Source organism: Urocampus carinirostris, chromosome 20 (genome assembly GCF_059441175.1).
Source record: "Urocampus carinirostris isolate Australia breed hairy pipefish chromosome 20, RoL_Ucar_1.0, whole genome shotgun sequence".
In the NCBI taxonomy this organism is placed as follows: domain Eukaryota; kingdom Metazoa; phylum Chordata; class Actinopteri; order Syngnathiformes; family Syngnathidae; genus Urocampus; species Urocampus carinirostris.
Genome location: NC_142368.1, coordinates 8,422,661 through 8,449,341, shown reverse-complemented (window position 1 = coordinate 8,449,341; position 26,681 = coordinate 8,422,661). Strand labels below are relative to the sequence as shown.

Below are 26,681 nucleotides of genomic sequence, written 5' to 3'. Positions count from 1 at the left end.
TTTGGGCTCCGATGCTGTAAAATGCTCTGCCCTCTATGATTTGATCTGCAATCTCAGTGGAACGGTGATATCTAAGCTTAAAACAAACGTATATTCTATAGCTTATGAATGACTTATGTTTCATGTTGACAGTGTCTGTACTGCAACATCCATTGCAGCCTGCTCATCCCGATAAAGGGGTAACCTCGTGTGGCCCCTTCTCAAGGTTTCTTCATTTTCCTCATGTTGAGGTTATTGAGTTTATCCTTGCCCTCATGTAGGTCTTAGACCAGGGGATGGTGTCATAATAGTTTGTGGTCTGTGCAAGCCATTTTACTTATTGTGATTAAGGGCTGTATACAAATAAACATGACTTGTACATATGTATATAAAATACGTAAAATATATTCATTTTTATTGATATAAATCGGGAACAATTTTGCTAAGTGGAATTTACCTAAGTTGATACATTTCTAGTACATTTTAGTGTCGTACTAGAATTTGATTTTGAAGTGCACAACCGGAAGCCCTCCGACTATCACACACACTCTTGTCAGTTCCGCTGAGGAGGCGGAAAATATCTCCGCGGTGACCGGGGAGGATGCGGAGGAGCCTGCAGCGGGGACCAGCTTCCTCCTCCGCCGGCTTGCCCCTCTTGTCTGCGGGCCTGCTGCCTTCGACCCTGCGGCACCCATGAGGCCGACAGCGAGGCGGAAAGTGGCCGCGGACGGCGGCGAAGATGTGCTGCTGCTGGCATTTGGGTCTCGCTTGGACGCGGTCGTGCGCGGTTGACCTCGGCCGGAGTCAGGGCTTCTCGGCCGGGGGGAAACCGTCCTTTTATGGGGCCATTGTCGCCTTTCCCCTGGGCGGCGGCCGAGACGCTATCATGTCGGATACGTGGTGGCGGAAGACTCTCTATTTGACCGGAGGAGCTCTGCTAGCTGCTGCTGCTTATTTGCTACACGAACTGTTAGCCATCAGGTAACAAAACAACACACGGAGGGAAGGAGGAGCGGGGGTGGGGGGCTCTTCTTACTTAATCTTACCCGTATTCTGCCATCTTTTCCTACTCGCCCGCATTTTCGTACCACAGGCTAATTCGACTGTAACAATAATATAACATTTTCATTATTCGCGTGTATTTTGTATAATAAATTTCAGTAATTATTGTTAGTGTTGATGGGTTCAATAATAACAATAATGTATTTACATACCTGTCAAGCTACAGGGCTCCATGCCCTTACAAACTGTCGTATTTTCCCTTACAAAATACAAAATAATCTTACACCATATCTTTTTTTCAAACGTGTTTATTTATGTAGTTCAACATTTTATATTGTACATGTGTTTCTTTATATCATATATATATTGTTAATTAACATTTTGTTGTGAGATTCTGAGTTGCTCGACATGAATGAGGTTTATTATAAAAAAAAGTTCAAAAATGAAGTAGCTTGGACGTTCACTGCAGAAGGAAAAATACATGCAAATATAATTAAGTAGAATAATACAATTCATATTATTCATTCATTTTCTGCATTAAATTATTGTTGGTAATATACTGATTAAAGTGATAACCGCAAACCTGTCTTTTTTTCATAATAATTCGTAATATAATGCATCAAAGTAAGTGAGCTGTTTGAGAGCCGGCTCTCTTTAATGATTGAGCCGAAAAAGCCGGTTCTCTAAAAAGAGACGGACTTCCTTTCACTACATAACTACCACATGAAAACCCTAGGCGGCATATGCATGCGTACAGTAGCATCAAACCGCTCGCTTCGTTTGCAAGAGGGAAAAAAACTATACCGAGATAGAGGCTACCGCGGCGAACTCGTTTGACTTGATTGATTTGCCGTTTCGTCATAGTCGGTGTATACCGCATGGTACCCATAATTAACAAATTTGCGTTTTTCCGTGCAGATTTTCTTGTACGTACACGTCTTAAAATGCATAATAAATGTACTGGCAAAAACGTACAGGTTGACAGGTATGGAACTAAGCTACTGTAAATGTGAACTGGTCATGTGAGCCACCAGTTTCCTTGCTTTCATAAAATATTTTACTCATGACAGATATTTACATCTAGCCTTTGAATTAATTCAGTGGATTATGACATCTATAGCGCATTCAAAGGTGGTTTATCATTTTGTTTTGCTATGTCAAAGAAAATGATGGGACCAAGTCGGAACATGTGAACTGAATACTACACTTTAAATGAATTATTCAAAGTGACCGGGTTATCGGTTAAGACCGGGCAGGATATTTGTTATCTTACGTTTGGGGTAGTATGGCGTTATAACGCATGTGCGCGTGACAGGTTGCCGTGACAACTTTTCCTCAGAGTGAAAGAAGCCAGCGAGCAAGCAAGATGTTTGGCTTTTGTACCAGCTCAGTAGCCTAGATGGTAAGGCGCCCGCTTTGAGACTGGGAGGTCGGTGGTTCGCGCCCCGGCCGAGTCATTCCTAAGACTTAAAAAGTGGTCGGCGGCGCCCTCTGTTGGCTGCGGCTGCATCGGCTCGCTACAACGGGTCAGGTGCAATCGACATTTCGTTCTGTGTACATTGTTACACAGAATGACAATACAAGGAAATTATTATTATTATTATTATTATTTTAAGAGACCAAAAGAGTTTCCCTCATGTAGGTTTTAAATCAGGATGTGATAATAATGTGTAGTTTGGAATACTTTGTGGTCTGTGCAGCCCTTTGAGACTCCTTGTGATTAAGGGCGTAAAAAATAAACAGGACTTGACTTGACTGAGGTTTTTGAGTTTTCCTTGCCCTCATGTAGGAGATGCTATAATCAGGGTTGGGTAGGGTTACTTTAACTTGATTACTTTCAATTACTTTTGGATTACTCCCAATACCAAATATGCTAATAAAAGACAAAGGAAACTAAATATGAATAAAATTACTAAATTTTGTGCAGGCTTGGGGAGTAACGGAATACATGTAACGGCAAAAATGATGTTGGCAAGCTGTTTGGATTTATTTTCGTTTTGTTTCTGTCGCATTTTATGTTAGTTTGGCCGCAGATCAAAGAGATCAAAGCCAGGAGAGAAAGCTTACCACGTGTTGTGAGTCATAATTTTATTCATATTTAGTTTATTTTGTCTTTTATTAGCATATTTGGTATTGGAGTAATCCAAAAGTAATTGAAAGTAATCAAGTTAAAGTAACCCTACCCAACCCTGGGTAAAATGATAGTCTGTAGTTTGCAATAGCCTGTGGTCTGTGCAGCCCTTTGAGACTCCTTGTGATTATGGGCTTCACAAACAAAAATGACCTGACTTGACCGATATGGACCGGTGTTGTAAAGGAGGCAAACAAGTCACACAAAAGCGCCATTTTTGTGGCTCGCTAAATTTTCTTCTTTGCAAAGATGCCACAGGCGTTCTACCCTTCCTTGCTACTTGGTGAGATTATGAATATATTTCATTGAATATACATTGTATAAAATACACACGAAAAACGAAAATGTTATAGCCGAATCAGCCTCCGGTAGGAAAATTTACCCGAGTAGGAAAATATGGCAGAACATTGGGTTGGAAGGAGTGAGAGCTACCCTCTGTTTGAAGAAGACGCACTTGTGAGTGGGAGGGTGTGACATCACACAACGCCCTCAATGCATTCCCTTCTTTAAATCAGGGGTATCAAACTCATTATTGCAACTTTTGCCATTTTTCTTTTCTTTTTCCATGAACGATCTCAATGGTTAAACATTCCATAATACCATGATTAGCCACAGACGTATGTAAAACAACCAGTGGCCATTTTACACTGTTACACTGTTGGGTAAGACCCTGGGGGTACACAACGTCCCAATACGTTGTTGAAAAAGGCTGAATGGGTAACATTGAGGAACACCTTTATAAATATGCAATCATGTTGTTTGCCTATTTAAAAGAGGGCAAGACGATTAGTAAACACAATTTACTTTTGATCTGTTGTTTACGAAATTGAAAAGCTGCCGTAATCTATGCTACCTGTTGGCCTGTCGGAAATGTTTTGCAGTGGGAGGAACCATTTTGTGTACTTTTATTTTGCAGTGTTAAGTTTGCATTCATCTCTAGTCAAAGCAAAATAATTGTGTTCTGTGCTTACATCTAATTATAGTTTTCACATGTGATTTCTACATCGATGCATGTTTACTGAGTAAGATGGCTATCCTCTTCCTGCTCGGAGTGACATGCCCTGTTGTGTATTATCAAGAAATTCCAATTTATTACTCCTGTCAATCAACTGAAGGGCTAGAAAACACGACTAAGGATACAAGACAGTCTTACATCTCCTAATGTAATGTTTAGGGCTGCAGCTAGCAATTATTTTAAAAGTTGACCAGTCACCGACTATTGAAACGATTAGTCGAAAAATCAGATATTTTTTCTTACATTTAACATGAAGTTTATTTATTTACGTGATCATTTATGATGAACAAAAGAAAACTGGGTAAAGTGTAAAGTACATGTTATATTGATTATACTGCGGATTAAAACAGAAATTAAATAAAAACGCAATCTAAAACCAATTGGACGCAGTGCTTGGTCAGTAGGGAAATATATCTATAAATAGACCTCTGTCTATTTTTTATGGACAACATATGAATAAGAATTAAAATCAGGTAAACAATCTTTTATCTCTGTAAACCAAGAACATGCTCATTAGCAGCAGTAGAACAGAAATTAAAACAAATAGTATGTTCATTTTGCAAAGTACATTCCATGGTCAACTGCAAAGTCTGTGACAAAAGCACTTAACGATTCTCCACATTTCACAACTGACGTTGGTCGTTTTCAATGTTTTAACAACTGACGTCTGTTCTTCGGATCTCATGCATTTGATTTAAAATAAGTTTGTCAGGCACAGTCTGGCATAACTCTCAAATTATTTTTGTATCGCGAGATATACGCGTATAAAATGTACAATGCATGCCATCAAAGCCATATCGGCTTGAACGCTACTTGAATCTTACCGAGGCGAGTCAGACTCCATTTTGCCCAACTGACTGACGGGCTTAACAAATGTTGGTGTGCCACCAAGCTACCGCCATGATATGCTAGGTCTGATTTTCTAACTTTGCAAGGTGTCTTTTCATTCGCCTTATCCCTGCTAAATTGCTCCCAAACAGGGACCCTATTGAGCATGAGTGACTATCTGCAAAGAAATTCATGTAAAGATACCTGACTCTGTTGGAAAAACGCGTCTGGCATTCATCGTCAACTATTTCTATAATGATTTTTTTTGTCGGTGTCGTCAAATAATCATTGCAGGTTCTGTAGTTTACTGTGTTTTTGTTGGTTGGCACAGAAAAGAAGAAGCGCTGGACTCTACGGACGCCATCATTCTGCATCAATTCTCCCGACCCAAGAGTGGGGCCCCGTCATTGTCCCCTTTCTGCCTTAAGATGGAGACCTACCTCCGCATGGTAGACCTGCCCTACAAAGTAAGTAGCGTTACGGTTTAAATAAAGACAGGCACAAATGTTTGGTTTGACAGTGGAAGTCAGACTGGAGAGGACATTGTGATCTACGGTGAACGCAATTGAAAGAATGAATGGAAATTGTATCAAGTAGCATTAAGTCCTGCAAAGACAGAGGGGAATCTATATCATGCTCATCTCCCTTAACTTGCAGAACTACTTCGATGGAAAGCTTTCACCACAGGGAAAGATGCCCTGGATCGAGTACAACCACGAGCGTGTTTGCGGCTCCGACTTCATCATCGATTTTTTGGAGGAGCATCTTGGCGTCAGCCTCAACGACAGCCTGACTCCGCAAGAAAAGGCCGTGTCCCGTGCCGTCTCCAAAATGGTGGAGGAGCACTTCTACTGGTAAGTACAGCCATAGGTTTTGCATGATATCATCTTTTGGCCTCCAATATCTATTTTAATACAGTGCAGAAGAGATAGACAGGAGAGGTAAATCGGACCTGAAAAATTCAGCCCGAAACGACCCGAGTCGCGGGTACATAAACCCGAACCCGCCAAACCTGGCGTATTAACTCGATTTGATGAACGAGCCCAAAATAAACCTGAAGCTTTAATTTGCTGCCAAAGTAAACACAAGGCCCTCAAATCAAGTGTGCATCTCGGCGGCGTGCAGCAAATGAAAGTGAAACTGGACAAAATGGCACCAAACAGAACATCATATTCTCCAGATTACAAGTTGCAAATTGTGAAATCTTTGGCCTAAAGCAGGAAGAAATTTTGTAAAGCTTGTGAGCTATTGGCAAGGAGCTCAATTTTACTAACGCAACACTGGAAGGTTATTGTGTTCCTTTTTACTTTATCCATTATTAAAGAACTTTGACAATGCATGTTTAACTCTGGTAAATTGACTGTGGATAAGTGGAATCTGTCAACGTAGTGTGTCCAACAATACAGTCACTGTTTTGACACATAATGATATAAATCCAAAGAACAAAGTGTAATTATTACCCAAAAACGCTAGCCAAGCACACAAAACAATTCGATTGGGTGGGTGTAGGGGTGGCCAGAGCTGTGCACACGGCACAGTACCCTTTCACACGCGGCTCCTGCGCTGAATGGAATTTCATGCATGAACTTTTCCTTAGCAAGTTTTTGTGACATTTTTACGCAAGAACTCTGCTTGCACCATGTTTTGAGACGATTATGAAAAAAATGACGGTCAAAATAAGCCTCCAAGACTTTAAGTAACATTGGGAGGGGAGCAAGTTTAAAGTGGTTGATTCGAGACACAGGCTCTGGTCTTATTATTTCATATTTGATGAAATCATCTGATGTCACACAGAAAAATAAAACGCGCTGAAAATACAGCTTTTGCCTGGAGAGCGGGTTTGGGTTTGTCTTAAAATGGATGGTGTGGCTCTCTCTCAAAACATGTATGGAGACGGCAATGATGATGGTGATGACAGTGATAATAGTGGTGGTTATGTTGATGATGTTGAAAAAGTGACATCCACAGAAGATAAGAGACTGAAGAGGAGCTTGGACCAAATAAGCAGGACTCTCCTCGAAGTTATTCTTTTGGGGGTTTACTTTTTGTATTGCGCGTAAAATAAAAGAAAAAGAAATAGGGTTTATTACTTTTATTAATTATTATTTTCCCCGAGTGGCAGTGTCTGAAACTCATGAGAAGAAGTTACTGGACACCAGGGCAGACAACTCTGAAAAGTTGCCTGCCCCATTTTTCACAACTTGAAACTCAATAAGACTACTCATTGTAAAAAAAAATGTATATATATATATATATATATATATATATATATATATATATATAGTTGCAAAGTATTAAGGATTGATAATCAGAATATATAACAGAACAACACTTTAAAATGAAGTTTATTATAAATCTACTTATAACATTCATTGCATGTATATGACATCACTGTTTTCCATCTGCCATCAGTATGTACCTGTATTTACTCATCTTCATTCATGCAATGTTTGCATTGCATCGTCTGCTACAGGCCACGTGAACTCCTCTTTCCACGATGCTTTAAATGTATATTTACGTTTTGTAGCGTCTTCAATTTTGTTAGCTTCTTTTGAATCGTTCTTCTGGGGCTAAGGTTTTGGCTTGATTCCTAACCACTTATCCATTTTCTCGTGTTCTCTGTGCGTCTACTTTGAAAAATGATATGCAAATGCACGATATAATAACGCTCGGGAAAGTCCGGAAGCACGAAGTTAATCGATGCAGGCTTCTGATTGGCTGCAAAGTATGCAAATTACCAAACAAACCGAAATCCCGAAATTTCCAAACCGAACGAACATTTCGAAATCAGAATAAAGCAAACGTTTGATTTGAAAAAAAATCTTTTTTCATTTTTTCTTGAATAAGTTGTCGGCCACCCGGGCGGAGACGTTTTGCAAGTTGTACGCCCGACGTAAAAGATGAACGCCCCGGGCGTCCGGGCAGACGTTTTTTCAGACACTGCCCGTGGTTTGAAATATGAACCAATGTAGATATGTATATTTGTGAGGTGTTTTTATGTATAAATACACAGAAGAGCTAACTGTAAGACACAACTATTAAGGAAGTCCAAGGGGTAGGAAGAAATAAACATCTCATCTCATCTCATCTCATTAGCCGTACCGCTTATCCTCAGTAGGGTCGCGGGGGGCTGGAGCCCATCCCAGCAATCATCAGGCAGTGGGCAGGGGACACCCTGAACTGGTTGCCGGCCAATCGCAGGGCACACAGGGACAGACAACTCATTCGCTCATTCACACCTAGGGACAATTTGGACCGGCCAATTCACCTGAAATGCATGTCTTTGGAATGTGGGAGGAAACCGGAGTGCCCGGAGGAAACCCACGCAAGCACGGGGAGAACATACAAACTCCGCACAGAAAGTCTGGAGCTGGATTTGAACCCACGACAGGTTCCCATGACATGAACTGTGCCGCACAAGCGCTAACCACTGCGCCGCCGTGCTGCCCTAGAAATAAACATATACATATATATATTTATATATTGCTATTATGGCTCTTTGGGGCAAAAAGTTTCCCGACCCTCTGGTCTAGCCATCAATTATTCTGTTTCTGTTAGGTCAGACAAGCTGTTACGTTGTAACCTCCATCCCTGGTTCTTCTCTGTTAGGACCATCGCTTATTGCCAGTGGGTGGACAACCTGGAAGAGACGCAGAAGATGCTTTCCGTGAGCGGGCCGTTGAGCGAGCTGCTCAAGTGGATCCTGAGTCACGTGACCGGGGGCATCGTCCAGAGGGAAATGTACGGCCACGGCATGGGACGTTTCTCAAAGGATGAAGTTTACGCCATGATGGAGAAGGACATGCGCACCCTCGCCACCCTGCTAGGTGAGCCATCGCTTCACAAGACCTCTTCCTACTGGTACCAATGAGAACTTACGCCTGTAGAGAGAGTTTGTGCTGGGTTCCTAACCTTTTTATTAAAAAACTCGAAACGCACTATCTAAAGAAATTGTTAAAAAATTAATTCCCTGCTCATCAGTAAGTATCAAGTCTCTGGAATTATTTCAGTAAGAAATATCACCATTCGATGGCAGGAGTGGCTTTGATCAGATCTTTGTCCACACATCGAGGGGGTCACCCACTTTCTAGTGTCGCATTCTGTGTCCAGCGGTTGAAGTGTGTAGGCAGCCCCAGTAGTGAAGTGTTGTGTAACATAGGTAAATAAATGGATAAGTACAGATAGTTTTTTTTCTTAAAAATAGACAAATTGCCTCTGTCATCGTCGAGGCCGTGAGGGATGACGTTTCGTGCACGTCAGCCGGAACGCAATCGCCATTACTGCCCGCAAAGCTAGACTTTGAACATACCTGATGTAAATAGTTCGTAACAGTCAAAATTACAAGCGTGCAGCTGTCCAATAATAAAATACACAATACATTTATCAGCGAGGCTCATCTTATGTAAAATCAATGTTAATTTCTTGACCTTTTATATGGTAGTTGGTGTATTTTTGCTTATTTTTTCGAATCGTTTTTGTTTTTCTTAATGAATTAAGTTGCGGTTTACCACTAGCAGGTGCTAAAAATACTCACTGTGCCTTTAAATAGACAAGAATTAATGCACAACCGGAATTTTCTTCTGAAGCTCTTTGATTTTGTATAGGATTTTTAACGTTTTTGATATTTTTCTTTGGACATTATCTAAATGTGATTTCCAGAAAGGTTTTGCATCAATTACAATACTCCAAAAAATATGACTTTATTATATTTCAACTGTTGCTGTTGTGTCTCAGGTAATAAGAAGTACCTCATGGGCTCCAGAATCTCAACGGTAGACGCCACAGTGTTTGGTCACCTGGCCCCTGCCATGTGGACTCTACCCGGAACACGACCCGAGCAACTCATCAAAGGCGAGTGAGGCTTTATTTAGCGGAGACACTTTTAGCTCTCTTCCAAGTTGTTTACTTATTTACTTATCCTCAGAAACAAAACGCAAAAGGGTGCTGCGTCACGTAAAACTGGAGCCCTACATTTGTAGATGACAGCACTAGGGCAACCATACTGTGGAGAATAGTGCCAGATTGCAACACAGATGTTAGAAGTCAACTTTTTAGTGTTTTGTCATTGGTAGCTGCCTCAGTAACGCATTAGATTGTCAACGTTCTTCAAGTATTAAAGGAGACTTTGGCGACTTGAATATGACTCATATGATACAGATGGAGCGTTTTTGAGAGATATATTCGACTGCTGTTCAATTTGTATGTCTACTTTTGCTAGGAGGAGTGACGGAGTTTTCCTTGTATTTTTTGGGGATCATTTCAAATTGTGTATGCCACATAACGATTTTTATCAGGAAAAAATTGAAAAGAAAGACTGCCTATTTCAGCTCTTATCAGGATTGTCTTGGTCACCGTAAGCCAATGACAACGTCATCGTATAATGCTAATATTGTCGCTGTGTTCTACATATGTTTCTTGCTACGAGTAAATAGGTGCCGCGTTGTGATTGCTCATCGCTTATTATGGGAAATTGCAACCATTAACAAGAGGTTGACAGGTATGAAAACAAGAGACTGTTGATGATACGTAAGAGCTTACCGTACACATAAAATTAAAGTTACTGCATCTTTAAATTTACGTACACACATGAAAAATTGTGAACGCGTCATTGTTTTTTTCCGCCTGGAGTAGTTTTCATGCGCTTACTAGAACAAACTAATGCTGGCAGTGAGCTGTCGTGAGCAATCTCTTGCGGTAGCTTCTGGGACCGCACGTGGACCGGATTTCGTCGAATAAGATATATCATCCAAATTCAACTCGTATATCGAATTTCTTGTGTTTGGAAGCGCTCGTATGTGGAAACCAGAATCTTTTGTGTCGGCATCCAGGCGAGCTGATCAACTTGGCCATGTACTGCGAGCGAATCCGCCGGCGATTTTGGCCCGAGTGGTTCGTGGACTTGGAGGACCTGGTCTACGGAGACGCCCCCAAAGGCGGGCCGTCTCCCTGCGAGCTCCCCGACCTCGGCCTCCACTCTCGCTCGGAAACCTCCGACGACGACGCCCGCTCTCCCGACGAGGCGCGAACGGCGCCCCCTTCCCCGGGCAGCGACCCGACGGGCGTTTCGCTCTACGACTCGGACATGGACACCGAGTGCTCGGAAATGGAGCCGCTCACGTGTTGACCAAAGTTTTCAAATAGCTCCCGTTTGAGAAGGAAGTCCCCCCCTTGTGGTTGTGTTCTGCAGGTACTTCTCTGTGTGTGTATATATATATCGGTGTTATGTCACCTGAACCCTGGCAACAATTTGGTGACCGTTGATGTAGAAAAGATGTCGCTTTTACTAGGACAAAGGACAAAAGTTTACTTCTCTCTCTCTCCTTCTGTCTCTCTCTCTCTCTCTTCTCTGTCTGTACACCGCTTTCTCTTTCTCTCTTTCTCTATTTACCTTTTAATCTATCTCTGTGTCTCTATCTCTGTCCGTCTCTTTCTTTCTATATTTCTCTCTCTTCCTCACTTACTCTTTGTCTCTGTTTCTCCCTGTGTCTGTCTATTTCTCTCACTTTTTCTGTCTGTCTCTACCCCAGATTCTCAGTCTCTCTCTTTCTACCTTTTAATCTCTCCGTTTCTCTCTGTATATTTATCTATCGTTCTCCCTCACTTACTCTCTCTCTGTCTCACTCTGTCTTACCCTTTCTCTCCCTGTTGATCTTCAAACTGTTTATCCCTCACTAGCTCTCTGTTTGTTTCCTTCTCTCTTTCTCTACCTCTGTCTCTCTCCCTCTCTCTCTGTCTCTCTCACTCTGCCTCTGTGTGTCTAACTCTGCCTCTCTCTCCCTGTCTATCGCTCTCTCACTCTGTCTCTTTGTCTATGTCTATCTCCCTCTTTCTCTCTTTATCTTTCTTTATCTCTCTCTCCACCTCTCCTTGTTTCTTTATCGGTCTATATTTCTCTCTCTTTCTGTTTCTATCTTTGTCTATGCCTTTTTCTGTTTTTCCGTCTCATGGCTCTTTCTCTGTCTATCTCTCTCAGTCTCCCCCCCTCTCTGTCTCTCACTCTGCCTTCTCTCTCCCGGTCCATCTCTATCACTCTCTCTCTCTATGTCTCACCCTTTGTCTCTCTATTCCTCCCTCTTTTTGTCTTTCTACCTTTTTCTTTCGGTCTCTGTTTTTCTATCTGCATGTGTGTGGTGTGTGTGCGTGTCTCTCTGTCTCTCTCTCTTTCCCTCTCTCTGTATCTACGTCTCTTTCTGTCGCTCTCTCGTGCTCACTCTCTCTCTGTCTTTCTCTTGTTCTCTCTCTCTCTCCCCTCGTTCTCCCTCTCTTTTTCTCTCTGTCTTTGTGTTTCTTTGTCTCTATCTCTCTCAATCTGTATCTTTATCTATGTCTATCTCCCCCTCTCTCTTTTTAACTTTCTTTGTCTCTCTATATCTCTCTTTCCGTCTTTTTATTTGTCTGTCTCTGCCTCTCTCTCTCTCGATGTCTGGCACGGCTGCGCGTAGCAGCCCAGTAACACATAAGACTATCGGCAGCCAGCCGGCATCCCAGCATCTCATTCTCAAGCGGCAATCTAGCACCGATACCCCAAACCTTCACACGGTCTCGCCAGCAGATGGCATCATTGTAATGGAATTGGATTTAAAGTCAAACAGATGTTTGCATATAATTTATTTGGATTAAACGCAAAGATTCCTAGTAGTAGTTATTTTTTTATGTATTCCAAAAAAGGGATTTAATATCTTTTTGTTGAATCTAAATCAAATATATACTTACACGTTAGAAGATCATCAAATTCTTGTATTTTCTGAAAGTTACCTGACAAAAACTGAAATCTTTAACGGTATGTACAGTTATACTTGATATAAGAGAGAGAAACTGAATGATAAGTGGAAGGGGAAATATATCATTGTATGTATTAAAATAGACCAGATTTGCATCCCCTGTATAGAGTAGAGATAATCTGTAAATATTGACTATTTGATCCCTCATAATGATGCACATAGCAGTCAAAATGGCCCCTTTATTTTTTCTAAAACAGAACACTAAGGCCGTTTCTATCATGCTTTTTCTTACATTTATTTTTGTTTTTCTTCTCTTCTATTCTCTATTTTTTACGAAGGTGAAAAGCGTCACCTTGCTGTGCAATTTGATTCCCGACAGGATGGTTTGGCCTTGGTGAAGGACTTCACCGAACTGAAGTGCCATTTTGTTCTTGAATTTACCGTAAATTATGAAATTGGATTTTTTTTTAAAAATGTATTTTTTTGGGCGAGATGGTGACCATTTGTGGCCCACTAAGGCAGGGGTGTCAAACGGGCGGGCCGGATCAGGCTATGGGATTGAATCCGGCCTGCCAGACAACGCTGAGGGAAGCACAAGAGAAAAACGAGCTGTCCACTTGTCGCTTTAGTTGTGTTTCTGACTCTCTCTCTCTCTCTCCTTCGCTTATTGCCAGTGGGTGGACAACCTGGAAGAGACACATTGAGACTATTTTAAATAGTTCTCTTTCATTGTTCTTTGCCTCTTTCTGTGTCTTTTTACCTTCTTTTGCTCGCTTTTTTTTATTTCTCTCTTTTCTCTCCTTCCCTCTCCCTCTTGCTTTCCCCTTCTCTCTTTCTACCCTTCTCTCTTTCCCTCCTCTTTCCTCTCCTTTTCTCTTTCAATTTCTCTCTAGATTTCTTTTTTTCTCTTCCTTTCGTCCTTTTGTCCTCTCTCACTATTTCTCTTTTTATCTGTTGTTTCTCACATTCTCTTTCTTTTGTTTTCCCCCTTCCTCTCTTTCCTTGTCCCACACTCTCTTTTTCTCTTTCTTTGTTCCTCTTTGTCTCTTTCTCTCTGTGTGTCTTTTTACCTTCTTTTGCTCGCTCTTTTTTATTTCTCTCTTTTCTCTCCTTCCCTCTCCCTCTTGCTTTCCCCTTCTCTCTTTCTACCCTTCCCTCTTTCCCTCCTTTTTCCTCTCCTTCTCTCTTTCAATTTCTCTCTAGATTTCTTTTTTTCCTCTTCCTTTCGTCCTTACTCACTATTTCTCTTTTTATCTGTTGTTTCTCACATTCTCTCTTTCTTTTGCTTTCCCCCTTCCTCTCTTTCCTTGTCCCACACTCTCTTTTTCTCTTTGTTCCTCTTTGTCTCTTTCTCTCTCTGTGTCTTTTTACCTTCTTTTGCTCGCTCTTCCTTTTTTCTTTCTCTTTTCTCTCCTCTCGCCCACTTGCTTTCCCCTTCTCTCTTTCTACCCTTCTCTCTTTATCTACTCTTTCCTCTCCTTCTCTCTTTCAATTTCTCTTTGGATTTCTTTCTTTCTCTTTCTTTCCCCCTCTCTCACTTTTTATCTCTTGTTTCTTACATTCTCTCTCTCTCTCTCTCGCCTTCTTCCTTTCTCTCTTTCCTCGTCCCACACTCTTCTGTCCTTCTCTTTCTCTTATTTCTTTCTCTCTGTTTTTCCTTCTCTCTAATCTACTAGTCTGGCCCCCGAGAGAATGTTTGTTCTATGGTGTGGCCCCCGAGTTAAAACGAGTTTGACACCCCTGCACTAAGGCAGTTTCGCATGATGGCTTCACCACGCGCATCTGTCGTTCAACAGATGTGCACAACGGGGGGCTCTAAATGGATAGTTTCAATGGGAATGTTGGAAAAGTGACAAGCAGCGGCTTCATAACCAGTTATGAATAACGTATTTAGGGAGCAAATTTGAAGGCTGGTCCACTCTTTTTAATGCTTTGACGTTTATTTGTATTTGTTGTCTTGCCTTAGTCACTTGAATTCACAATTGGCCTTGTGTGGTAATATATTTATTTGCCGATTTCGTTTTATGTGTGTATGTGCCATTATTGTTTCAAAAATGTACCTTTCTTTTAACTTAAAATACAGTTACTCCTTGTTTTTGAGTGGGTTGCGTCCTGGCATTTTCAAAACCTGCAAAGTAAAAAAACATATTTGAAGGCTCAAGTATATTTTTTAACAAATAAAAGTACTGTACTTTCTATTTGGTTTTTTTTTAATTTTATTTTCACCTTTTTCTTTCTTACAAATAACTTCTGTACAGTCAACTTATAATATTAAAAATAAGCTTGCTTTTTTATTGCCCAACTCTATGGATTAAAGATCCGCTTTACACGACTTTGCCGCCACCGTGTGGCAGTAACGGAAACTGCATTTGCCTCCCGGGACTGTCCAACAGAAAGCCAAAGATTAGACCAAAAGCGCCTAGGAAGCGCCAAAGAACCGAATGTGGCTCCAGTGCAAGTTTAGAGCGGGTCGAAAAGTCCAAATTTGTTGGCGATAGAAATCATCTTCCTCTGATTAGCCAATCAGAATGCAGAACACAACGCACTCTGAAAATGCGAAAGGCGAGAAGTAAACCGCGATACAGCAAGGAATACTGTCCTTTTTTCGATTTTTTTTTTTTTTTTTGTATACCATGTTTGTATTGATTTCTGGTTTTGTTTGTGTATTTTTTCTGCAATTGGACCACGTTGATCGCCACTACGCGTAAATGCAAACATGGACACGTTCCAGCCATTTTCCGTCGTCAAAGCTGACTTTTTTGAGGTAGTGTAGGAAACAAAAACACCGTTCCAGGGACCTACTTGTTCTCGTAGACCTTAGAAGCCATATGCCAGTGTCTTGTATGTTGTACGTGTGCATCGTGTTATCTCCTGGCTTGTAAATACACGCAATAGAAAACTATCAGAGCATTTCTTCCATTGACTTGATATCGAAAAGGAAACCAGTGTAAGGCGCTGGTGTTTTATTGGTGTGACCTTGACGAGTATCAAGGTCAAGGACGTATAAGAAGAAATGGTCCAAACGAGATTATATGTCATCATATGTTTATGAATGTCTGTAGAGATGACTGATTAAATGTGTGATATTTGACTTGTGTATTATTTGGGATGATGAGTTGAAGGAAAAACGGATTCATCTGACCACTAGGTGTAGCGATGTTGTCTTGTGAAGCCGTCAATGACTGCTATAAAGCACAAAGAAGAACACAAACCCTGCAGACTCAAACTGACCATACTGCACCATATATGTTCTCCTTTTTTTCAGCCTTTTGCTGAAAGAAAAAGAAAGGGGAAAAGAAAGACAAAGAAAACATAATTGAAAGAAAAAGGAAAACAAGGACCAGGGAAAAAAAGAAAGAAAGGTAAAATGATAGAAAAAGATATAAGGAAAAGGAACAAAGAAATCAAAAGGGAAAAAGAAAAAAAGTACATAAGTCAAAAAGAAAAAGAGAAAAATGAAGTAAAGAAAGGATGGTAAAAATGAAAGATAGAAGGAAAAGGAAGAAAGAAATTAAAAGGGGAAAAGAAAAGAAATAAGTACAAATGTCAAAAAGAAAAGGGAAGTGATAAATGTAAAAAGTCAAGAGAAAAAAGGAAAGGGGACAAAGAAAAAACAGGATAAAAAGTAAATAAGTATAAAATAACAAAATAAAAGAAATGAAGAAAAAATAAAAAGACAACAAGGGCAAGGGAAGAGAATGAAAGAGAAAAAGAAACGAAAGGAAGGTAAAACGAAAGAAAAAAAGATAGAAGGGAAAGAATGAAAGAAAACGAAGAAAAGAGAAGAAATAAATTAAAAGGGAAAAAGAAAAAATAAGTACAAGAGTCGAAAAGAAAAGAAAAAAAGAAGTGATAAATGTAAAAAGTAAAGAGAAAAGTAAAGGGGATAAAGGGGGAAAAAGGATAAGAAGTAAATAAGTATAAAATAAGAAAAATACAAAAAGAAATGAAGAAAAAAAGAAACAAGAGAAAGAAAAAAAACAAATGACAAGATTTAAACAAAAATAAAAAAGACAGGTATTTGGTTTTCTGGGTACCCGTAGCAACAAAATGGCCGACACTGTCAGCTCCTTCAAGGTGAGACTCATGCTATATCAAACACATACAAATGTATATGATATATGATCAAATATGATATCCCATGTAGATTTACCATGTAGATAATCAATAGTGTTTTCAAACCACAAACACGCACTAAATAATTCGCTATTTACCATTTACACACTGTCCCTTTAAGACACTTTCCTTTAGTACAGAAATATATTTTCGATCAAACAAAGATCCTGTATAAATCACTCATATCAAAGTCACTTATGTTTCCTTCCTATAACAAGAATATTAAGTGTAAATTCTGCACATCTTGTCTTGAGTTACACGAGAAATACGTGACAATATAAAATGGAATCTCTCATTTTTGATGTAGCTGCATTTACGTTTCCATCCGCAAGGTGACGCTTTTCACCTTCGTATTGAAATCTATGACGTCATCTTACGGGAACGCCAAAGTGGCTCACACAGATACATTCCTTTTTCAAAACATTTTTTTTTTTTTTTAATGTGTTTTCGTAAGTAAGTGATTATGGGTTTTTTCTTATATTTTTGTGAATTATTTTTAAATAGTTTGAATGTGTTTGTTATGTATCGTATGATTTTTCACACGAAAATAAATAAAACATTAAAAACCTAATATCTGAAATTTGGCTTCAGAATAGGACAACAACTCGCTTAGAAATACAATTTGAAAACGATAAAAGGAAGAACGTTAATGAGCACCATGTTGTCATATAAAACCAATGCAATTTAATGACAAAAAAGCATGTAGAAATTGTGCAATTGTCGATTTCTTTCTCTTTTTTTTCCTTTTCACAGATTTCAGGTCGATAAGTTTTGGTTTCTAAGGAGGGACGATCCTGCCTGAAGTAGAAATCAACGTATTAAGATAGAAATACCCACAAATGTATGCAGTACAAATGAATGAACGGATAAATAAATCACGAAATACCTAAATGTATGACATGAATGCGATTCTTTCATTTATTTATGTATTTTGCTATTGTACTTTGTTGTTGCATTTTGTCGTTAATTTTTCTCTTTGTATTTTTCTGTTGTGTTTCGTCATGTTTGCTGTCATTGTATTTGGCTATTGTACTTTATTTTTGCATTCTGTCGCTGTTTTTTGTTTTATTTTGTCGAATTTTGTCATCGTAATGTATTGTTGTAATCTGTCGTTGTATTTTGTTTTTTGATTTTGTCGTTGTATTTTATCGCTGTATTTGGCTATTTACTGTACTTAGTTTTTTCATTTTGTATTTTGGTGATGTATTCTGTCGTTGTATTTTGCCAATGCACTTTATTTTTGCATTTTGTCGCTGTATTTTGATGTTTTATTTTGTCAAATTTTGTCATCGTAATGTATTGTTGCATTCTGTCGTTGAATTTTGTTTTTCGATTTTGTCGTTGTAATTGATCGTTGTATTTTGCCATCGTATTTCATTGTTGCATTTTGTCGTTGTACTTTGTCATCGTATGTTGTCATTGCATTTTGTCTACGTGTTTTGTCGTCGAAGTTTGTCGTGGTATTTGGTTGTTTTATTTTGTCGCTGTATTATGTCCTTTTTTTGTCGCCGTACTGTATTTTGTTATTTATTTTGTTATTATATTTTCCTGTTGTAATTTGTCAACGTATATCGTCATTGTATTTGGTCATCGTATTTAGTCATTTTATTTAGTTGTACTTTGTCATAACAAATGTTTAAACGAGGGGGCGGTTCAGTGACTATCAACCAATAGGCGAAAAGCTCAGCCAGTTTGACACGCCCCCTCATTTGAATAAACGAAATACGACCACAATATACTACAACGACAAATTACGACAAGAAAAGAACTAAACGACTAATCGCTTGAATAGATGATCAACCACATTTATGTCAAATAATTAGGTATAAAGTGATTTATTTATGTTTTCAATTATTTGTATATCATCTATTTTTAGGTATTTATTTATTCATACATATATTTCTACTTCTGGTAGGATCACTCCTCCATAGTTTAGGCAGAAACTCAAATTGAGGCCACAAAAAAAAACACTCGTTACGAAATAAATACATCAAATAAAAATCCCCACGTCATGATTATTTCGTATAGACATTATAAAAGATTTCTGTGAAAATCTCGTATTCGTACATTCACAGAGCTTCGTCAGTTAAAAGGATGGAAAAACACAGTAGCGTAGAAATGAGTGTTTTTTTGTGTGTGTTTTTGTGTACACGGACTAACGACTGTACATAAACAAACCCTGTACAAAAGAAACAACAACAAATAATGAGACACATAACAGAGTTAGGGGGAGGGGGCGATGACGTCACAGCTGGTAAACGGGAGTTATTCATAATGTCCCCCAAAATGATTATTATTATATTTTCGTATGAAATAATGTCTTCTATCTCCATAGGAAAAGGCAAATGCGGACTGAATTGCTTTAGGAGTGTCACAGATTTTTTTTTCTTCACTTAGAAACGAAAAGTACAGAATTAACAAACATCTAAACACACGAATAGTTTTAAACTCTTTCCAGAATTATTATTATTATTATTATTATTATCATTCTCATTGTTATTATTGTTGTAATTCTAATAGAAATTTCAACTAAATCGGTGTATTGTTGATAATGCCGTGATTATGGCCGCTTCGTTGGGTATTTTATAAACGTCTTTTTTTGCTGTTGGAAATGTCACAGAAAAATGTTTTTTAAACGATTGTTCAAGTCAAATAATTACAATCAAAAAGCTATATTAGTCATAAGAATACTTCCTTGTTGTTGCCGGATTGTTGTACTCCTTAAGTAAGAAATGCAAAAATAACCATACTAATAATAAATAATCAACGACGGCGTAACCTACGTCAAAATGTAGTTCGAAATAAATAAATAAAAATAATAATGATACATTCAAATACAATATTGAAATTAAATAGAAACCACGTTGTTGTACATATTTGATCATATCATAAAATTATCTCGTGAAATAAATTATTTTTAATGAACAAACACCAATTTGTAAATCGCTGTTCAATAAAGTTTTATAAAAAAAATAGCTAGTGAAGTTAGCATGCTATTCGTAATTGTAATAATAGCAATAATAATAATTATAAAAATAAAAGATACGTAAATACATTCTAATTTTTGACATTAAAAAGCGTTACTTTTTACCCCCAGCACTCTATTTCTACACGCGAAACACATTCCGTCTCCAAAATATTATAATTAAAAACAACTAAATATACTTTTACCGAAACGAAAACCTTAAGCGATCTATTCTTAATTGTAATGTTAAATAATGCAGCCGTAAACTAAAATATTAGTCTTGGGTCAAGATTTGTTTCTAGGTTGTTTGAATTTTATAAAATGATAGATTTTATTTAAAAAAGGGGGGTGAACAGCGGTAGTCGCACGGTATTTGTCCTCGCTCCGTAATAATAATAATAATAATAATAATAATGATAATAATAATAATAATAATGATAATAACTGGTAAGAAAAAAAGCTGGCAGGTGTCTAAGGCTGCTGGAGCCACTGTTGCTTTTGTTCCACGCAAAGATGGCGTTTATTTACCCACTTTTACTCACTGCGGTTCCTCCAGCCCACGCAAAAAAAAATCCCCTCTCCCACACAACCCCCACGGACGTTTTTTTTCCCTTTTCTTCGTGTACGTAAGTGTTTGTGTGTTTCGCAAAAACGTGGCGCCCAAAAGGGGGGTTGCTGGCTCCCAAGTCTTCATACACGCACTGATGAAGTAGATGAATTAGTAGGGGAATTCCGTCTATTTTTAGAGAAGCGGCTTTTTTGGCTAGGCTCACTGAGAAGAGCTGACTCTTTTGGCTTCAGATTTTTGTTTTGAAAGAAATATTTAACGATGAAAAAATATGCACCGTATTAATTCATTTTGAAAATGTATTTTGCTATTATATGATAATAGCCTTTTTTTGTTCCCATAAATGGCAAACTTTAACCTAATCGGAAATTGAAAAATCTTGATACTAAGCAAGCAACACAAGGATGACGCTACGCATATTGATAAGTCACGAGCGCCTTGAAGAAAGAAAGAGAAAGGGAGAACAAGAGAGAGAGAGAGAGAGAGAGAGAGAGAGAAAGAGAGAGTCGTGGAGGCAGAAAGGTGAGATTGCGAGAAAAGGAGAACAAGAGGTAGAGATAGAGAGAAGGAGAGAGAACGAGATAGAAAGAAAGCGAAAGAGAGCGAGAAAAAGAGAAACATATATATATATATAGATAGAGATAGAGAGAGAGAGAGAGAGAGAGAGAGAGAGAGAGAGAGAGAGAGAGAGAGAGAAGAATGAACGAGAGAGGGAAAGAGAGGCAGATAAAGTGAAAAACACAGACATTAATAGACAAAGAGAGTGGGAAAAAGAGAGAAAAAGAAAGGAAAAATAGAGAAAGGTGGAAACGGAAAAAGAAAAAGGTACAGAGAGAGGGGGAGAAAAGAGAGAGTGAAAGAGAGAGAAATATAAAAAGAGAGAGAGAAAAGAAGGAGAGAGTAAAAGAGAGAAAAAGATACAGAGAGAAAGAGAAAGGGAGAAAATGAGCGAGAGAGGGGGAGAGAGAGAGAAAGAAAGAGAGGGGGGAGGGGGAAAGAAAGAGAGAGAGAGAAAAAAATCAGAGTTAGAAAGAGAGAGAGAGTGAGCATTTCGATATGGAGCCAGCTCTCGTCGTTCCTTTCAAAGAGCCTGCCCATCGTGCCGTTTCGTTTGCGAATGACCCATTACTGAGACGAATACATCCCATAATAGTTCCGCAGCGCCTCCGTCCACAATTTGTAAATCCTGCTCGAAAAAATTCGAGAAAAGGTTGAAAAAGGACGATGGGGGGGGGGGGGGGGGTTCTCAAACATGAGGTCACTGCACCGGGGTCTGTCCTCCGTGGTGCGGGGGGCTGTCCCCGTACATGTCCTCCCCGCCCGGAAGGCCCCCCCCGGCGGGCGTCATCCGCTTCTCCTTTTGCCTCCGGTTGCAGAACCAGACCCGGACCACTTCCTTCTCCAGCTGAAGACTATCCGCCAGGGAGTTGATTTCAGCCGCGCCAGGTTTAGGGCACTTAAGAAAGTGGCTCTCCAGGGCCCCTTTGACGCCCACCTCGATAGAGGTCCTCTTTTTGCGCTTGCGGCCCTGCGCCGCTATCTTATCCAGACTGGTGGGGCTCCCCGAGGTGGAGTCGGCCTCCTCCAGCCACTTGTTCAAAAGCGGCTTGAGCTTGCACATGTTCTTGAAGCTCAACTGCAGCGCCTCGAACCTGCAGATGGTGGTCTGCGAAAAGACGTTCCCGTAAAGAGTCCCCAGGGCCAGGCCCACGTCGGCTTGGGTGAAACCCAGTTTGATGCGCCGTTGCTTGAACTGCTTGGCGAACTGTTCCAGTTCGTCGGAGGTCGGCGTGTCCTCGTCGGAATGGTCCTGCGGCGGTTGCGCGGCGGGACCGCCTTCGTGCTCGCTCAGGTGCGGGCTGTGCTGCTCCTCGTCCCGACCTAGGGAGTGGTGGTGGTGCGGGTGCGCGTGGTGGTGCATCCCGCCCTGTTGCTCGGCACCGGGAATCAACCCGAAACCCGAGGACGAGTAGAGCATGCCCTGGCTCTCGGACGCCGTCATAGCGGTGTTCCCCGCGCGCCAGGGTCCGCCGTCGTGATGGTGTCGCTGTTGCGGTTCCCCTGCCGACTCCTCCCGGCGCTCGGCGTCGTGCAGCGCAGGTTTAACGTCCTGCTCCCCCGGCCAAGGGGCGCCGTCTCCGTGGTGAGACAGTGCGGCGATCCACTGGTGCGCGTGGCTGAGCGGGTGCGCGCCGTAGTCGTTTTGGAGCAGGGCGTGCGCGTCCCTGTACTGCTGCTGTTGTTGTTGCTGCGGTTGCTGCATGGTCCCGGACTCCGACTGCGGCCGGGGGCTGCCGGGGCTGCTCAGGACGCTGAAGTGGTTGGAGGTGGCGGTCGCCATCACCACCGTAGTGGGGGGCTAAGAATCGGAGGGAGCAGGAAGCGTCTCTCTCCAGCATCTCCGGGACCCCGCGTCCCCCGCCTGCAGTCCGCCTGGCTCCGCTCTTTATTGGCCGAGAGTGGCTGACACACGCGGTTACCCCTGACAGCACCCCGCTCATTGGTCACGGGAGATTGTGCACGAGCGCAGTATCCCCCCCTTCTCCCTGCTCGTCGCCTCCCCTCGGCCCCTGCGATACTACGAGCGCTCCCTGCAACGTGCCGGAGCTCACTACGGCAGAGTGTAAACAAACGCGAGGCTTGATCTCATTCATGGGGTCCTACTGGGATTGATCCCCCGCCAATCACTTAGAGGGCCATCAATCAATCCTTCATTTCGCCCTACTTAGGGGCTGTCTTCGGCCTTTAATTTCTTAGCTACTGACAACAGATGTCAGTATTGGGATTTTGTTACCTCAAAAATATAAAACATTAAGCAAATCGTACTTTATTTGAAAAACACTCAAAGTACTGTATAAAACAGGGGTATCCAACCTTTTTCAAGCATCAAGCTACTTTTTGTTATGAACAAGCGCACCCAGTTCGATATACAGTTCTTGAATAGCAACTGACCTCAACAGCTTGCTAAATAGCTAAAACGGTAGCTTTGATAGTTATCTAGAAAATAAAACAGGTGAAAAACTAAAAAGGAGCTAGCTAGCTAAAAGGCTAAAAAGCTATCCAAAAAGCCAGATAGAAAGATAATAACAAAGCTAGACAGCTAGCATGAAGTCAGCCAAAAATATACAATATTAGCTATGTAGCATGCAAAAAAGCTAGCCAGATAGCTTGCTAAATAGCTAGATAGGTAGGAAGATAGCTAGCTACAAAGTTAAAAAGGTAGCCGGATAGACAGCTTTAAAAAAAACCTACACATTTTTCACTCATTTGTTTATAAAAACCATAAATTGGAATTTAGTTTGTTGTATTTCCTGTAAAATAACTCAATGAAAAGATGAAAAGGTACATTTTAATACATAAATAGATTCTCAGTCTACTCTCTTAACCAATTGCTTAGATTTATCGTCCATGAAGAATTTCTAAAATGCCAAATTATCATGTTATTACCATGTTTTTTATTAAAAATGGGGTTAAATAGACTCAGTCAACCAATAAAAAGTCATTTTACTAATAAATCAAAAAACGTCCCCATGCAACCCCTTAGGGGGCACTCTGGTGCCCCTGGAAACCATGTTGAAGACCCCTGGTCTAAAAAATGTAGCGTACAACAAGAAATCAAAATCCCCTGATTAATTTTCCCCAACCTAACAACCAGAAGCACAAAACACACGGACACAACCAACGGTTAATTGTGTGTGCTGGGCTCTAAATATTCTCGGGTCGAAAATAACCCAAAATGTGCGACGAAATAGACCCATTATTTTGATCAATTTTGAGTTGTTTTGAATGAAACGACCGAATTTTGTGAGTCTCTCCAGACAAAAAAACCCAGTATCTGGCTTTTAAAAAACAACATTACAATTAACGGGTTGTTTTGCACAAATTGAGGTATTTTTTTGGAGGGTGGCGGAAAAAAGGAAGAAAATCACAATTTTGCCCACTTTTGGGTGAATAAAAGACACGAGTTTTTCAAAACAACAGAATTGAAAAGAAATTGAGCCTTTTTTTAGTCGTTTATAAAGAGAAAAAGAAACATTTGGAGTGTTTTTTTGTCTCATCGCAACCCAGGACGTTGGGTCAAATTACCCCAAGAAATGGATCGATGTAAACTTACCTGAAATTTGGTTATTTTCCCCAACAAAGTGGGCCTATAATGTGTCCTGACAACTAGTATCAGTATCAGACTGATCCTTGGCCTAATGACTTGAAAAATTGTGGGTCAAAAATAACCCAAAATACGCTCAAAAATAGTCAGACCCATTACTTGTTGTTTCAGATTTAAAAAAACAACTTTGAGAGTTTCTCAAGCCTTTTGGGCTTTTTTGAAACCTGAATTTTGAAAGACAAATATCCAATTTTGCTCATTTGTTTTGTGCTTAACAACCATTTTTGGTGGGCTTTTAAGAGAAAAGACCCAATATTTTTATTAAATGATCCAGTTTTGATGGTTGTTTTGTTCATTATGAACCCAGTATTTTATTGTATTAGAAACAACCCAATTAAGGGTAGAGTTTTTTTTTAGTAGTTTAAAAAAATAAGTTGAATTTTTTCATAGAAACCCAGGAGGTTGGGTCAACTTAATGCTATTAATGGATCGATCCACAGTTAACTCAAATTGGGTTATTTTTTTACCCATATTATTTTAAAGTGTTGGCTTATAATGCATACTGACAACAGGTATTAGTATCAGGCGGATACTTGGTCCAAGGATTTTCTTCTTTGAAATACCGTACATGCTATGCTCTAATAATTATTGGGTGATAAATAACCCAAAATATGCTTAAAAATGCACTGACTTCGGAGTTGTTTTCTATGATCACATTTTGCAAGTTTCTCCAAACAAAGGGCCTTTTTTAACTTTTTTAATTTCAGTGCTGCTTTTGATACTGTCGACCACAAAATATTACTTGTTCGTCTGGAATTCGTTGGTATCTCAGGAACTGTACGCTTGTGGTTTAGGTCCTACCTGTCAGACAGGATGCAATGTGTTAACTATGGCAATCTGACCTCTAAACAATCTAATGTCCCCTGTAGTGTTCCACAGGGCTCTGTACTTGGCCCCCTTCCTTTTAGTATTTATATGATCCCGCTTGGTGACATTAGTATAATATTAGTTTCCATTGCTATGCAGATGACACTCAACTGTATGTGCCACTGGAAACAACTGGACAGTTAAGTTGTAGAAATCTGGAGGCTTGCCTTACTGAGATTCAAAGATGGATGTCAAATAATTTTTTACGCCTTAACCCAGAAAAAACTGAAATGTTGATTATTGGTCCAGCTCACTATCGTGAGTAGTTTTCAAACACTACCCTAGACAAATGTAATATCACCCATAGTGACTCGGTCAAAAATCTAGGTGTTATATTTGATCCTAATCTGTCGTTTCAGTCACACGTGAAAAATATTACTAAAATAGCTTTCTACCACCTCCGTAATATTGCGAAGATTCGTTAGATGCTGTCCCAATCAGATGCAGAGGTTTTAATTCATGCGTTTATTACTTCTCGTCTTGATTACTGCAATGTATTGCTTTCTGGTCTTCCGATGTCTAACATCAAAAGTTTGCAGCTGGTTCAGAATGCGGCAGCTAGACTTTTGACTAAGACCAAAAAGTTTGAGCATATTACTCCTGTATTGGCCAACTTGCACTGGCTCCCAGTCCACTTAAGATCTGACTTTCAGGTTCTCTTATTAACATATAAATGTTTGCATGGACTTGCACCCTCTTATCTCTCTGATTTGATTTCCCCCTATGTTCCTGCACGGAGTCTGCGCTCGGAAAATGCCGGTCTACTGGTGACTCCGAGAGCCAAGAAGTCTGCTGGCTTGAGAGCGTTCTCCATCCGGGTGTTATGGAATGCCCTGCTTCCGGAGATAAGATCTGCAACCTCAAAGGAAGTTTTTAAATCAAGGCTTACGACACACTTCTATTCCAAAGCTTATGATTGATGTCCACCTCATATTCTGTGTTGTCCTGTCTTTTTCCGACTGCCTGCCTAGTGGTGATACGAAGGAGAAGGACGATTTGAGATAAGTCAGCGGACCAGCGTTTGACCTGAAGCATGTGAACGCCTGCATGGACCAGCTGGCAGAGATGGGAAGCTGCGTCGTGGCCGTCATAGACTTTTTGGACAAGTTTACAGGCTAGGGGCGTTGCTGCTGTCATGCACTTTCCGGACAAATTTTCAACATGTTACCTAGTGTTTACTATGTTTGTGTACTATACTGCTAAATGTAATTCATGGTCATCCTGAACCCTTCTCAAGGTTTCTCTTTTTCCTCACGCCGAGGTTTTTGAGTTGTTACTTCAATCCTGTCCATCCGTCCGATACCTGCTCGGGCAATTGGTATCG

The 26,681-nt window shown here is 40.2% G+C and overlaps 2 protein-coding genes across 2 annotated transcripts; one reads left to right on the top strand and one right to left on the bottom strand.

Annotated features, from left to right (window-relative positions):
• Nucleotides 1–543: 543 nt before the first annotated feature.
• On the top strand, nt 544–15,767 carry faxca (failed axon connections homolog, metaxin like GST domain containing a). The gene is made up of 6 exons (XM_088324631.1): nt 544–960; nt 5,287–5,422; nt 5,613–5,809; nt 8,565–8,782; nt 9,690–9,806; nt 10,784–15,767. Exons 1-6 carry the CDS (start codon nt 719–721, stop codon nt 11,077–11,079), a joined length of 1,206 nt encoding a protein of 401 aa, XP_088180757.1. The 5' UTR covers nt 544–718; the 3' UTR covers nt 11,080–15,767.
• A 5,259-nt stretch (nt 15,768–21,026) lies between these two features.
• On the bottom strand, nt 21,027–22,764 carry pou3f2a (POU class 3 homeobox 2a). Its single transcript, XM_088325421.1, has one exon. The coding sequence runs from the start codon at nt 22,664–22,666 to the stop codon at nt 21,584–21,586; it is 1,083 nt and encodes a 360-aa protein (XP_088181547.1). The 5' UTR covers nt 22,667–22,764; the 3' UTR covers nt 21,027–21,583.
• Between the last annotated feature and the right edge of the window lie 3,917 nt (nt 22,765–26,681).

What these genes read in the sequence shown, in the direction of transcription:
- pou3f2a (XM_088325421.1), bottom strand. Translation starts at nt 22,666, where the DNA reads ATGGCGACCGCCACCTCCAACCACTTCAGCGTCCTGAGCAGCCCCGGC.
- faxca (XM_088324631.1), top strand. Translation starts at nt 719, where the DNA reads ATGTGCTGCTGCTGGCATTTGGGTCTCGCTTGGACGCGGTCGTGCGCG. An exon ending in GTGGAGGAGCACTTCTACTG is followed by an intron (nt 5,810 to 8,564) that starts GTAAGTACAGCC and finishes CTTCTCTGTTAG; the next exon opens with GACCATCGCTTATTGCCAGT. An exon ending in ACCCGAGCAACTCATCAAAG is followed by an intron (nt 9,807 to 10,783) that starts GCGAGTGAGGCT and finishes GTCGGCATCCAG; the next exon opens with GCGAGCTGATCAACTTGGCC.